Source organism: Salmo salar, chromosome 04, assembly GCF_965601325.2.
Source record: "Salmo salar chromosome 04, fSalSal1, whole genome shotgun sequence".
In the NCBI taxonomy this organism is placed as follows: domain Eukaryota; kingdom Metazoa; phylum Chordata; class Actinopteri; order Salmoniformes; family Salmonidae; genus Salmo; species Salmo salar.
The window spans coordinates 92,044,962-92,060,289 of record NC_138294.1 but is presented as its reverse complement, the minus strand read 5'-3'; the positions used below and the strand labels follow the sequence as shown (position 1 = coordinate 92,060,289).

Here is a 15,328-nt window from a genome sequence, read left to right as displayed (position 1 = left end):
TCCTTTTTTGCTACAAAGCCTCCTTCACTCATGCTGCCAAACATACCCTCGTAATACTGACTATCCTACCGATCCTCGACTTCGGCGATGTCATTTACAAAATAGCCCCCAACACTCTACTCAGCAAACTGGATGTAGTCTATCACAGTGTCATCCGTTTTGTCACCAAAGCCCCATATTTGTAAGTCGCTTTGGATAAGAGCGTCTGCTAAATGACTTAAATGTAAATGTATATACTACCCACCACTGTGACCTGTATGCTCTCGTTGGCTGGTCCTCACTACAGTCATGGCCAAAAGTTTTGAGAATGACACAAATATTAATTTTCACAAAGTCTGCTGCCTCAGTTTGTATGATGGCAATTTGCATATACTCCAGAATGTTATGAAGAGTGATCAGATGAATTGCAAAGTCCCTCTTTGCCATGCAAATGAACTGAATCCCCCCCCCCCCAAAATTCCACTGCATTTTAGCCCTGCCACAAAAGGACCAGCTGGCATCATGTCAGTGATTCTCTCGTTAACACAGATTTGAGTGTTGACGAGGACAAGGCTGAAGATCACTCTGTCATGCTGATTGAGTTTGAATAACAGACTGGAAGCTTCAAAAGGAGGGTGGTGCTTGGAATCATTGTTCTTCCTCTGTCAACAATGGTTCCCTGCAAGGAAACGTGCCGTCATCATTGCTTTGCACAAAAAAGGGCTTCACAGGCAAGGATATTGCTGCCAGTAAGAGTGCACCTAAATCAACCATTTATCGGATCATCAAGAACTTCAAGGAGAGCGTTTCATTTGTTGTGAAGAAGGCTTCAGGGCGCCCGAGAAAGTCCAGCAAGTGCCAGGGCCATCTCCTAAAGTTGATTCAGCTGCAGGATCGGGGCACCACCAGTACAGAGCTTGCTCAGGAATGGCAGCAGGCAGGTGTGAGTGCATCTGCACGCACAGTGAGGCGAAGACTGTAGCTCAGTTGGTAGAGCATGGTGTTTGCAACGCCAGGGTTGTGGGTTTGCTTCCCACGGGGGGCCAGCACAGGGGGGGAAAAAAATGTATGAAATGTATGCATTCACAACTGTAAGTTGCTCTGGATAAGAGTGTCTGCTAAATGACTAAAAAAATGTCAAGAAGGGCAGCAAAGAAGCCACTTCTCTCCAGGAAATACATCAGGGACAGACTAATATTCTGCAAAAAGTACAGGGATTGGACTGCTGAGGACTGGGGTAAAGTCATTTTCTCTGATGAATCCCCTTTCCGATTTTTTGGGGCATCTGGAAAAAAGCTTGTCCGGAGAAGACAAGGTGAGCGCTACCATCAGTCCTGTGTCATGCCAACAGTAAAGCATCCTGAGACCATTCATGTGTGGGGTTGCTTCTCAGCCAAGGGAGTGGGCTCACTCACAATTTTGCCTAAGAACACAGCCATGAATAAAGAATGGTACCAACACATCCTCCGAGAGCAACTTCTCCCAACCATCCAGGAACAGTTTGGTGATGAACAGTACCTTTTCCAGCATGATGGAGCACCTTGCCATAAGGCAAAAGTGATAACTAAGTGGCTCGGGGAACAAAACATCAATATTTTGGGTCCATGGCCAGGAAACTCCCCAGACCTTAATCTCATTGAGACCTTGTGGTCAATCCTTAAGAGGCGGGTGGACAAACAAAAACTCACAAATTCTGACAAACTCCAAGCATTGATTATGCAACAATGGGATGCCATCAGTCAGGATGTGGCCCAAAAGTTAATTGACAGCATGCCAGGGCAGATTGCAGAAGTCTTGAAAAAGAAGGGTCAACACTGCGGATATTGACACTTTGCATCAACTTCATGTAATGGTCAATAAAAGCCTTTGACACTTATGAAATGCTTGTAATTATACTTCAGTATTCCATAGTAACATCTGACAAAAATATCTAAAGACACTGAAGCAGCAAACTTTGTGGAAATTAATATTTGTGTAATTCTCAAAACCTTTGGCCACGACTGTACAATTCAACATAATGACAGAGTGAAAACAGGTTTTTAGAATTTTGTTATTAAAATTACTTTTGGCCACGACTGTACATATCCATCGCCAAATCCACTGGCTCCAGGTCATCTATAAGTCTTTGCTAGGTAAAGCCCCGCCTTATCTCAGCTCACTGGTCACCATAGCAACACCCACCCGTAGCACGTGCTCCAGCAGGTCCAGCAGGTATATTTCACTGGTCATCGCCCAAAGCCAAAACTTCATTTGGCCGCCTTTCCTTCCAGTTCTCTGCCGCCAACGACTGGAACGAATTGCAAGAATCACTGAAGCTGGAGTCTTATATATCTCCCTCTCTAACTTTAAGCATCAGATGTCAGAGCAGCTTACCGATCATTGCACCTGTACACAGCCCATCTGTAAATTGCCCACCCAACTACCCCATCCCCATATTGTTATTTAGTTTTTGCTCCTTTGCACCCCAGTATCTCTACTTGCACATTCATCTTCTGCACATCTATCACTCCAGTGTTTAATTGCTAAATTGTAATTATTTTGCCACTATGGTCTATGTATTGCCTTACCTCCCTAATCTTACTGCATTTGCACACACTGTATATGCACTTTTCTATTGTGTTATTGACTGTGCGTTTGTTTATTCCATGTGTAACTCTGTGTTGTTTATGTCACACTGCTTTGCTTTATCTTGGCCAGGTCGCAGTTGTAAATGAGAACTTGTTCTCAACTGGCCTACCTGGTAAAATAAAGCTGAAAAAAAAATTACAATTAATATTAAATAAAAATGTACCCAACACCCTTTTCACTTTACCAATCATCTAATGATCACTGGGTTTATTATTGTCTAGTGCCTCTGAAGTTGTTCAGTTCATTATTATTGTAGGAGGTGTTATTGGTTGGGTGACTGGTGTTTATATGAGGTGCTTCTCCTTTCTTGCCACTGGCTATCTGGCCAGCAGGCTACCCTCTCTACTGGCTATCTGGCCTACAGGCTACCCTCTCTACTGGCTATCTGGCCTACAGGCTACCCTCTCTACTGGCTATCTGGCCAGCAGGCTACCCTCTCTACTGGCTATCTGGCCAGCAGGCTACCCTCTCTACTGGCTATCTGGCCTACAGGCTACCCTCTCTACTGGCTATCTGGCCTACAGGCTACCCTCTCTACTGGCTATCTGGCCAACAGGCTACCCTCTCTACTGGCTATCTGGCCAACAGGCTACCCTCTCTACTGGCTATCTGGCCAACAGGCTACCCTCTCTACTGGCTATCTGGCCAGCAGGCTACCCTCTCTACTGGCTATCTGGCCTACAGGCTACCCTCTCTACTGGCTATCTGGCCAGCAGGCTACCCTCTCTACTGGCTATCTGGCCAGCAGGCTACCCTCTCTACTGGCTATCTGGCCAACAGGCTACCCTCTCTACTGGCTGTCTGGCCAGCAGGCTACCCTCTCTACTGGCTATCTGGCCAACAGGCTACCCTCTCTACTGGCTATCTGGCCAACAGGCTACCCTCTCTACTGGCTATCTGGCCAACAGGCTACCCTCTCTACTGGCTATCTGGCCAACAGGCTACCCTCTCTACTGGCTATCTGGCCAACAGGCTACCCTCTCTACTGGCTGTCTGGCCAACAGGCTACCCTCTCTACTGGCTATCTGGCCAACAGGCTACCCTCTCTACTGGCTATCTGGCCAACAGGCTACCCTCTCTACTGGCTATCTGGCCAACAGGCTACCCTCTCTACTGGCTATCTGGCCAACAGGCGCTGTGATCAAATGGATCATGTTGAGCTGCATTCCTGTGTGGTAATGTGATATGTCTGGTGATATGGGCTCAGCTGGTTTCTGTTATTATCTGCTAGCTGCAGAACGGACCAAATCCCACCTTTGGTGGGTCTGTTGTATGAAGGAGAGCTTTGTATGTGTCTCTGTGTGTGGAGTAAAGATGGTCCAGAGTTTTTCCCCCCCTCTGGTTGCACATTTAACATTCTGATAGAAATTTGATGAGACAAATTTCAGTTTCCCTGCATTAGGGGAAAGGTTTAGGGTTAGGGTTTGTGGATAGCTTTAGGGTTAAGGTTAGGTTAAGGGTTAGGAGATTGGATTTTGAATGGAATCAATTGTTTTGGTCCCCACAAGGATAGTAAAACGTGTGCGTGTGTGTTTCGGCTTTGTACTCACAGCCACCATAAATTACGGAGATCACTGAACACGCCCAGTTTGAGAGATGAAATGGAGTTCACACTAAGAAACCTGAGAAAGACAGAGAGAGAGAGAGAGAGAGAGAGAGAGAGAGGAGAGAGAGAGAGAGAGAGAGAGAGAGAGAGAGAGAGAGAGCAGAGAGACAGAGAGAGAGGAAAACACCTATTAATGAACGTTATTCCTTCTACACAACAGATAAATATATGAGAACATCATCCTCCATCCCCTCATTCCTCCCTCCCTCCCTCCCTCCCTCCCTCCCTCCCTCCCTCCCTCCCTCCCTCCCTCCCTCCCTCCCTCCCTCCCTCCCTCCCCTCCCCTCCCCTCCCCTCCCTCCCCTCCCTCCCTCCCTCCCCTCATTCCTTCCTCCTCCTCCTCCCTCCTCCCTCCACCCCTCAACAATTAGTGACAGCTGTGCCGTTTAGATTGCACAAAAATAGTTAGTAAGAGATTTTCGATGTACCGATTCCATGGCACATGGTTTGTGAATACACAAAACAACTCTGGATTCAAAAGAGTTTTTCCAATTTAAATTGTTATACAAAATTCTTGCAACCAATTGAATGTATATATAATGTATAATGTATGTATATATATATATATATCCTGTTAGGGCTAGGGGGCAGTATTTACACGGCCGGATAAAAAACGTACCCGATTTAATCTGGTTATTACTACTGTCCAGAAACTAGAATATGCATATAATTATTGGCTTTGGATAGAAAACACCCTAAAGTTTCTAAAACTGTTTGAATGGTGTCTGTGAGTATAACAGAACTCATATGGCAGGCAAAAACCTGAGAAGATTCCGAACAGGAAGTACCCTCACTGACCATTCCTTGGGCTTCTTGGCTCTGTTTATTGAACATTTAGGATCTTTGCTGTAACGTAACACTTCCTACGGCTCCCATAGGCTCTCAGAACCCGGGAAAAAGCTGAATGATGTAATTCCAGCCGCTGGCTGAAAAACTTTAGCGCCTTGGTTAAGTGGTCTATCAGAGGACCATCAGACTGAGGCTCGTGCACGAGGGGATCCCATGTTTTTATTTTCTCTCTCTTTGAACGTAAACACGCTTTCCCGGTCGGAATATTATCGCTTTTTTACGAGAAAAATGGCATAAAAATTGATTTTAAACAGCGGTTGACATGCTTCGAAGTACGGTAATGGAATATTTAGAATTTTTTTGTCACGAAACGCGTCGTGCGCGTCACCCTTCTTTACACTTCGGATAGTGTCTTGAACGCACGAACAAAACAGAGGATATTTGAACATAACTATGGATTATTTTGAACCAAACCAACATTTGTTATTGAAGTAGAAGTCCTGGGAGTGCATTCTGACAAAGTACAGCAAAGGTAATAACATTTTTAACATTTTTCTTATAGTAAATCTGACTTTGGTGAGGGCTAAACTTGGTGGGTGTCTAAATAGCTAGCCCTGTGATGCCGGGCTATCTACTGAGAATATTGCAAAATGTGCTTTCACCGAAAAGCTATTTTAAAATCGGACATAGCGAGTGCATAGAGGAGTTCTGTATCTTTAATTCTTAAAATAATTGTTACGTTTTATGTTTTTTTGTGAACGTTTATTGTGAGTAATTTAGTAAATTCACCGGAAGTTTGCGGGGGGTATGCTAGTTCTGAACGTCACATGCTAATGTAAAAAGTTGGTTTTTGATATAAATATGAACTTGATTGAACAAAACATGCATGTATTGTATAACATAATGTCCTAGGGTTGTCATCTGATGAAGATCATCAAAGGTTAGTGCTGCATTTAGCTGTGGTTTGGGTTTATGTGACATTATATGCTAGCTTGAAAAATGGGTGTCTGATTATTTCTGGCTGGGTACTCTGCTGACATAATCTAATGTTTTGCTTTCGTTGTAAAGCCTTTTTGAAATCGGACAGTGTGGTTAGATTAACGAGAGTCTTGTCTTTTAAATGGTGTAAAATAGTCATATGTTTGAGAAATTGAAGTAATAGCATTTCTAAGGTATTTGAATATCGCGCCACGGGATTACGCTGGCTGTTGAGTAGGTAGCCCATAGAGGCTAACAAATGAACAGACATACTAGAAAAACACAAACCCTTCTGCCACATCCTGACCAAAATACTAATACAATACTCCCTCTGCTGGTCAGGACGTGACAATTATGTGGTATTGTGATGTCATTATGGGGTATTGTGTGTAGATTGCTGAATGTTTTTTTGTTCAACCCATTTTAGAATAAGGCTGTAATGTAATAAAATGTGGAAAAAGTCAAGGGGCCTGAATACTTTCCGAAGGCACTGTAAATGTCACGTCCTGACCAATATAAGTTGTTATTTTCTATGGTAGAGTGGTCAGGGCGTGACCGGGGGTGTTTTTGTGTTCTATGTTTTCTATGTTGAAGTTCTAGTTTGTCTATTTCTACGTTGGGGTTTATTGGGTTGACCTCTCTGCGTCACGGTTTGTTGCTTTTTGCTTTTGTCTTTAAAATGGTGTAAAATAGTCATATGTTTAAGAAATTGAAGTAATAGCATTTCTAAGGTATTTGAAACCCGCGCCACAGGATTCCACTGGCTGTTACGTAGGTGGGACGATTTCGTCCCACTGGCCCTAGAGAAGATATATATATATATATATATATATATTATATATATATATATATATATGCAGTACCAGTCAAAGGTTTGGACACACCTACTCATTCAAGGGTTTTTAATTATTTTTTACTATTTTCTACATTGGAAAAGAATAGTGAAGACATCAAAACTATGAAATAACACATATGGAATCATGTAGTAACCAAAAAAAGTGTTAAACAAATATTTTATATTTGAGATTCTTCACCCTTTGGCTTGACGACAACTTTGCATCAAGGTAAAATGCAGGTGAGCCTTTGCCCCAGCCTGAGGTCCTGAGCACTCTGGAGCAGGTTTTCATCAAGGATCTCTCTGTACATTGCTCCGTTCATCTTTCCCTCAATCCTGACTAGTCTCCCAGTCCCTGCCGCTGAAAAACATCCACACAGCATGATGCTGCCACCACCATGCTTCACTGTAGGGATGGTGCCAGGTTTCCTCCAGACGTGACGTTTGGCATTCAGGCCAAAGAATTCAATCTTGGTTTCTTTAGACCAGAGAATCTTGTTCCTCATGGTCTGAGAGTCTTTAGGTGCCTTTTGGCAAACTCCAAGCGGGCTGTCGTGTGCCTTTTACTGAGGAGTGGATTCCGTCTGGCAGCTCTACCATAAAGGCCTGATTGGTGGAATGCTGCAGAGATGGTTGTCCTTCTGGAAGGTTCTCCCATCTCCACAGAGGAACTCTCGATGGTCACTCTGTTAGAGTGTTCTTGATCAACTCCCTGACCAAGGACCTTCTCCCCAATTGCTCAGTTTGGCCGGGCGGCCAGCTCTAGGAGGAGTCTTGTTGGTTCTGTACTTCTTTCATTTAAGAATGATGGAGGCCACTGTGTTCATGGGGACCTTTAATGCTGCAGAAATGTTTTGGTACACTTCCCCAGATCTGTGCCTCGACATAATCCTGCCTCGGGGGTCTACTGACAGTTTCTTTGACCTCATGGCTTGGGTTTTTCGTCTGGCTCTGGTGAACATTCCCCTAAACTATTCAATACAATTCCTTATTATATTCTGTGTGCTGTCATTCAGCCAGTACTCCATTGAAGTATATATTATATATATAGGGAATTGGGTGACCTTTGAGTCACATCTCCAGACTGTATTTACAGCCTGTATGTTAAAGCTGACGCACGGTCTAGTTTCAGCCATGCTTTATGGAGAGAGGATATTGCCATTACTGTGTGTCTGGGCTGGTACATGCTTTATGGCTATATGCTATGAGATAATAATATGAGATGGATAACAGTTGTAATTTAGGGGGATATTTAACGGTCTCCTGGTACTTTACTTTTATGTCCCAATGACGAGTGTTGCATTCCACTTATAAAGTAGACTTGCAGGAATAACTGCATTATCTATCATCACAGACAGACAGAAAGAGAGACAGACAGAAAGAGAGAGACAGACAGAAAGAGAGAGACAGACAGAAAGAGAGACAGACAGAAAGACAGACAGACAGACAGACAGACAGACAGACAGACAGACAGACAGACAGACAGACAGACAGACAGACAGACAGACAGACAGACAGACAGACAGACAGACAGACAGACAGACAGACAGACAGACAGACAGACAGAGTGACAGAAAGACAGAGAGAGACAGACAGAGAGAGACAGAGAGAATGAGAGACAGAAAGAGAGACAGAGAGAGAGAGACAGAAAGAGAGACAGAGAGAGACAGAGAGAGAGACAGAGAGAGAGAGACAGAGAGAATGAGAGACAGAGAGAGAGACAGAGAGAGAGACAGAGAGAGAGAGACAGAGAGACAGAGAGACAGAGAGAGAGACAGAGAGAGAGAGACAGAGAGAGACAGAGAGAGAGACAGAGAGAGAGAGACAGAGAGAATGAGAGAGAGACAGAGAGAGAGAGACAGAGAGAGACAGAGAGAGAGACAGAGAGAGAGAGACAGAGAGAATGAGAGACAGAGAGAGACAGAGAGAGAGACAGAGAGAGAGAGACAGAGAGAATGAGAGACAGAGAGAGAGAGACAGAAAGAGAGACAGAGAGAGAGAGACAGAAAGAGAGACAGAGAGACAGAGAGAGAGACAGAGAGAGAGAGACAGAGAGAGACAGAGAGAGAGACAGAGAGAGAGAGACAGAGAGAATGAGAGACAGAGAGAGAGAGACAGAAAGAGAGACAGAGAGAGAGAGACAGAAAGAGAGACAGAGAGACAGAGAGAGAGACAGAGAGAGAGAGACAGAGAGAGAGAGACAGAGAGACAGAGAGAGAGACAGAGAGAGAGAGAGAGAGAGACAGAGAGAGAGAGACAGAGAGAGACAGAGAGAGACAGAGAGAGAGAGACAGAGAGAGAGAGAGAATGAGAGACAGAGAATGAACATTACAAAAGGAGAAAGGTTAAAATAACATAGTTATAATAACTTTTCTGTAGGATACGATGTTAAGTATAGTTATTAGATAAATATGGCTACGATGCCCTAGATGAGAAAGTTGAATGACTTTTACACTGAGACACTTTGACATTTACAGAGAGAATTTGACTTTTAACAATTTAATGGAAACCAGTAGGGTCTCTATTTTCGGCTGCCTTTAAACCAGCGCATTTGTCAAACGCACGCTCGTTGCCAAGTTTGCCTTGTTAAAGCTAGTCAATCAATCAATCAAATGTATTTATAAAGCCCTTTTTACATCAGCCGATGTCACAAAGTGCTGTACAGAAACCCAGCCTAAAACCCCAAACAGCAAGCAATGCAGATGTAGAAGCACCGTGGCTAGGAAAAACTCTCTAGAAAGGCCAGAACCTAGGAATAAACCTAGAGAGGAACCAGGCCAGTCCTCTTCTGGCTGTGCCGGGTGGAGATTATAACAGTACATGGCCAAGATGTTCAAATGTTCATAGATGACCAGCAGGGTCAAATAATAATAATCACAGTAGGTGTCGAGGGTGCAACAGGTCAGCATCTCAGGAGTAAATGTCAGTTGGCTTTTCATAGCCGATCATTCAGAGTTCAAGACAGCAGGTGTGGTAGAGAGAGAGAGTAGAAAACAGCATATCCGAAAGTGCAAAGTAGAAATATAAATAATGGGGTGCAAAGGAGCAAAATAAATAAATAAATAAAAACAGTAGGGGAAGAGGTAGTTGTTTGGGTTGTGGACCCTCCTTGGTTGGGGACAGATCTAGGCTGTAGGCCCTCCTTGGTTGGGGACAGATCTAGGTTGTGGACCCTCCTTGGTTGGGGACAGATCTAGGTTGTGGACCCTCCTTGGTTGGGGACAGATCTAGGTTGTGGGCCCTCCTTGGTTGGGGACAGATCTAGGTTGTGGGCCCTCCTTTGTTGGGGACAGATCTAGGTTGTGGGCCCTCCTTGGTTGGGGACAGATCTAGGTTGTGGGCCCTCCTTGGTTGGGGACCGATCTAGGCTGTGGACCCTGCTTGGTTGGGGACAGATCTAGGTTGTAGACCCTCCTTGGTTGGGGACAGATCTAGGCTGTAGACCCTCCTTGGTTGGGGACAGATCTAGGCTGTGGACCCTCCTTGGTTGGGGACAGATCTAGGCTGTAGGCCCTCCTTGGTTGGGGACAGATCTAGGTTGTGGACCCTCCTTTGTTGGGGACAGATCTAGGTTGTGGGCCCTCCTTGGTTGGGGACAGATCTAGGTTGTGGGCCCTCCTTGGTTGGGGACCGATCTAGGCTGTGGACCCTGCTTGGTTGGGGACAGATCTAGGTTGTAGACCCTCCTTGGTTGGGGACAGATCTAGGCTGTGGACCCTCCTTGGTTGGGGACAGATCTAGGCTGTGGACCCTCCTTGGTTGGGGACAGATCTAGGCTGTAGGCCCTCCTTGGTTGGGGACAGATCTAGGTTGTGGACCCTCCTTGGTTGGGGACAGATCTAGGTTGTGGGCCCTCCTTGGTTGGGGACAGATCTAGGTTGTGGGCCCTCCTTGGTTGGGGACCGATCTAGGTTGTGGACCCTCCTTGGTTGGGGACAGATCTAGGTTGTGGACCCTCCTTGGTTGGGGACCGATCTAGGCTGTGGACCCTCCTTGGTTGGGGACAGATCTAGGCTGTAGACCCTCCTTGGTTGGGGACAGATCTAGGCTGTGGACCCTCCTTGGTTGGGGACAGATCTAGGCTGTGGACCCTCCTTGGTTGGGGACAGATTTAGGTTGTAGACCCTCCTTGGTTGGGGACAGATCTAGGCTGTAGACCCTCCTTGGTTGGGGACAGATCTAGGCTGTGGACCCTCCTTGGTTGGGGACAGATCTAGGCTGTGGACCCTCCTTGGTTGGGGACAGATCTAGGCTGTGGACCCTCCTTGGTTGGGGACAGATCTAGGCTGTAGGCCCTCCTTGGTTGGGGACAGATCTAGGCTGTAGGCCCTCCTTGGTTGGGGACAGATCTAGGCTGTGGACCCTCCTTGGTTGGGGACAGATCTAGGTTGTGGACCCTCCTTGGTTGGGGACAGATCTAGGCTGTGGACCCTCCTTGGTGACCGTAGGAATATGCATATATGTAAATGAATATGTAAATGTAAATGAATATGTAAAGCAAGAACACCCGCAGACACATTCCCTGAAACAGCAGTTCTGTCTTTATCAACATAAAACGGTATTGTTGTAAATTAGGAGTATTTTCTGTCTGTGTCTCTCTCAATCAATTCAATTCAAATGATTTTATTGGCATGGGAAACACATATTTACATTGCCCCCCCTTCTCTCTCTCTCTCTCTCTCTCTCTCTCTCTCTCTCTCTGCCTCTCTCTGCCTCTCTTTCCCCACCCTTCCCTCTCTCTCTTTCTACCTCTCTCCCTCTCTCCCTCCCTCTCCCCAACTCTCTCTCTTTCTTCCTCTCTCCCTCTCTCCCTCCCTCTCCCCACCTCTCTCTCTTTCTACCTCTCTCCCTCTCTCCCTCCCTCCCTCCCTCTCCCCACCTCTCTCTCTTTCTACCTCTCTCCCTCACTCACTCGCTCCCTCCCTCTCCCTCTTTCTACCTCTCTCTCTCCCTCCCTCTCACCCTCCCTCTCCCCACCTCTCTTTCTCTCTCCCTCTCTTTCCCCACCCCACCCCGCTCTCTCTCTGTCTCTCTCTCTGTCCCCCTCTGTCTTCAGTAAGTGGTAAAGAGGTATGTCAGTACTCACAGTTTCTCTAGTTTGTAGAGTCCACTGAAGGCTTGACTGGAGATTATCTGGATGCTGTTGTTCTGTAGGAACCTGGGAGAAGAAACAAACAAAAGCACATCGTTAAGTCAAGCACAGCGGTTCAACATTCCTTCACCAGGAACTAGTAAACATAATTGTTAATGGCCTTCCCGTTCTAAAATAACATTAAGTCATTCAGGTTGTGGTACATAACATATGTTTCTAGCTGCAACACAACCCAGTACAGTCACAACCCAGTACAGTGTTAACCCAGTACAGTCCCAACCCAGTACAGTCCCAACCCAGTACAGTCACAACCCAGTACAGTGTTAACCCAGTACAGTCACAACCCAGTACAGTGTTAACCCAGTACAGTGTTAACCCAGTACAGTCACAACCCAGTACAGTCCCAACCCAGTACAGTCACAACCCAGTAAAATGTTAACCCAGTACAGTCCCAACCCAGTACAGTCACAACCCAGTAAAATGTTAACCCAGTACAGTCCCAACCCAGTACAGTCCCAACCCAGTACAGTCACAACCCAGTAAAATGTTAACCCAGTACAGTCCCAACCCAGTACAGTCCCAACCCAGTACAGTCACAACCCAGTACAGTCCCAAACCAGTACAGTCCCAACCCAGTACAGTCACAACCCAGTACAGTCACAACCCAGTACAGTCCTAAACCAGTACAGTCCCTACCCAGTACAGTCCCTACCCAGTACAGTCCCAACCCAGTACAGTCCCAACCCAGTACAGTGTTAACCCAGTACAGTCCCAACCCAGTACAGTGTTAACCAAGTACAGTCGCAACCCAGCACAGTCGCAACGCAGCACAGTCGCAACCCAGCACAGTCCCAACCCAGCACAGTCCCAACCCAGCACAGTCCCAACCCAGTACAGTCCCAACCCAGTACAGTCCCAACCCAGTAAAGTGTTAACCCAGTACAGTCCCAACCCAGTACAGTGTTAACCCAGTACATTGTTAACCCAGTACAGTCCCAAACCAGTACAGTCCCAACCCAGTACAGTCCCAACCCAGCACAGACCCAACCCAGCACAGTCCCAACCCAGTACAGTCCCAACCCAGTAAAGTGTTAACCCAGCACAGTCCCAACCCAGTACAGTCCCAACCAAGTACAGGGTTAACCCAGTACAGTCCCAACGCAGTACTGTCCCAACCCAGTACAGTCACAACCCAGTATGGTGTTAACCCAGTATAGTGTTAACCCAGTACAGTCACAACCCAGTACAGTCCCAACCCAGTACAGTCACAAACCAGTACAGGGTTAACCCAGTACAGTCCCAACCCAGTACAGTGTTAACCAAGTACAGTCGCAACCCAGCACAGTCGCAACGCAGCACAGTCGCAACCCAGCACAGTCCCAACCCAGCACAGTCCCAACCCAGCACAGTCCCAACCCAGTACAGTCCCAACCCAGTACAGTCCCAACCCAGTACAGTCCCAACCCAGTAAAGTGTTAACCCAGTACAGTCCCAACCCAGTACAGTGTTAACCCAGTACATTGTTAACCCAGTACAGTCCCAAACCAGTACAGTCCCAACCCAGTACAGTCCCAACCCAGCACAGACCCAACCCAGCACAGTCCCAACCCAGTACAGTCCCAACCCAGTAAAGTGTTAACCCAGCACAGTCCCAACCCAGTACAGTCCCAACCAAGTACAGGGTTAACCCAGTGCAGTCCCAACGCAGTACAGTCCCAACCCAGTACAGTCACAACCCAGTATGGTGTTAACCCAGTATAGTGTTAACCCAGTACAGTCACAACCCAGTACAGTCCCAACCCAGTACAGTCACAAACCAGTACAGGGTTAACCCAGTACAGTCACAAACCAGTACAGTGTTAACCCAGTACAGTGTTAACCCAGTACAGACTTAACCCAGTACAGTCCCAACCCAGTACAGTGTTAACCCAGTACAGTGTTAACCCAGTACAGTGTTAACCCAGTACAGTTCCAACCCAGTACAGTGTTAACCCAGTACAGTGTTAATCCAGTACAGTGTTAACCCAGTACAGTGTTAACCCAGTACAGTCCAAACCCAGTACAGTGTTAACCCAGTACAGTCCAAACCCAGTACAGTCCAAACCCAGTACAGTGTTAACCCAGTACAGTGTTAACCCAATACATTGTTAACCCAGTACAGTGTTAACCCAGTACAGTGTTAACCCAGTACAGTCCCAACCCAGTACAGTGTTAACCCAGTACAGTGTTAAGCCAGTACAGTGTTAATCCAGTACAGTGTTAATCCAGTTGGAATGGATTCCAACCCAGTACAGTCCCAACCCAGTACAGTGTTAACCCAATACATTGTTAACCCAGTACAGTGTTAACCCAGTACAGTGTTAACCCAGTACAGTGTTAACCCAGTACAGTGTTAACCCAGTACAGTGTTAACCCAGTACAGTGTTAATCCAGTACAGTGTTAACCCAGTACAGTGTTAACCCAGTACAGTGTTAACCCAGTACAGTGTTAATCCAGTACAGTGTTAATCCAGTTGGAATGGATTCCAACCCAGAGGTGGTGGCAGGGTTTATCCGCCCGTCTAGTGCTTAACAGCATGGTGAAGGTCTTTATAGTCAATCACACATGACTTGTTAGGTGTGTGTGTGTGTGTGTGTGTGTGTGTGTGTGTGTGTGTGTGTGTGTGTGTGTGTGTGTGTAACTTAATGAATAAAGGATGAGGATCATAATGAAACACACACACACACACACACACACACACACACACACACACACACACACACACACACACACACACACACACACAAACCCCATATTCCATCCATCTGGACCACAATAACAGACTCTCTGGTGAATAACTAATACCGGATATGCAAATTGCATCTCTTTGATAAACGCTGTAAACAAACTCTAACATGACCTACGAACCTTTGCCTTAATTCAAACTGGGGGAGGCGGGTGTGGGGAGTAGTAACATAAATTATGATATTACTCCTCACTGTTGCAGACAGGGTAGGTCACAGGGAAGATTGAAAACCACAAACAGCAAGAATCTAGACAGCCACAAGCCCGGGACAATCCGCTGTCCCAGCTACTATGGCTAACCGCGTTGCGGGCTGCGTTCGAGCACTCAAGAAAACCCTGCTAGCTTAATAAGCAGCTAGCTATCAGCTAGGGCCAAATAGCTCATCAGACCCGGCCTTGGTCGGCAGGATCACTGGACAGATAGTAGTGGTCCCAGAGACTGATACCATCCGCGTCGCACGATCTCAAACTCAAAAAAGTAACTAACTAACTAACTAAAAAAAAACATTTCAATACACTTTCAAAGCAACAAACTTTCCAAAACATTTTGCCATGTCTAATTTATATTCATCTGATATTTGAGTGATTTAAAACCATTTTTTTTAAATGACAACAATATCTATGGGCTAAAAACAA

At 46.0% G+C, this 15,328-nt stretch overlaps 1 protein-coding gene across 1 annotated transcript in view; it reads right to left on the bottom strand.

Annotated features, from left to right (window-relative positions):
* Positions 1 to 15,328, bottom strand: part of LOC106604019 (relaxin receptor 2) — a 109,487-nt gene that overhangs the window by 72,642 nt on the left and 21,517 nt on the right. The window contains exons 5-6 of the mRNA XM_082974817.1: positions 11,902 to 11,973; positions 4,158 to 4,229 (exon numbers count right to left, since the gene is read on the bottom strand). Of these exons, the coding sequence (XP_082830943.1) occupies positions 4,158 to 4,229; positions 11,902 to 11,973 (144 nt within the window). The remainder of the gene's footprint in view (positions 1 to 4,157; positions 4,230 to 11,901; positions 11,974 to 15,328) is intronic.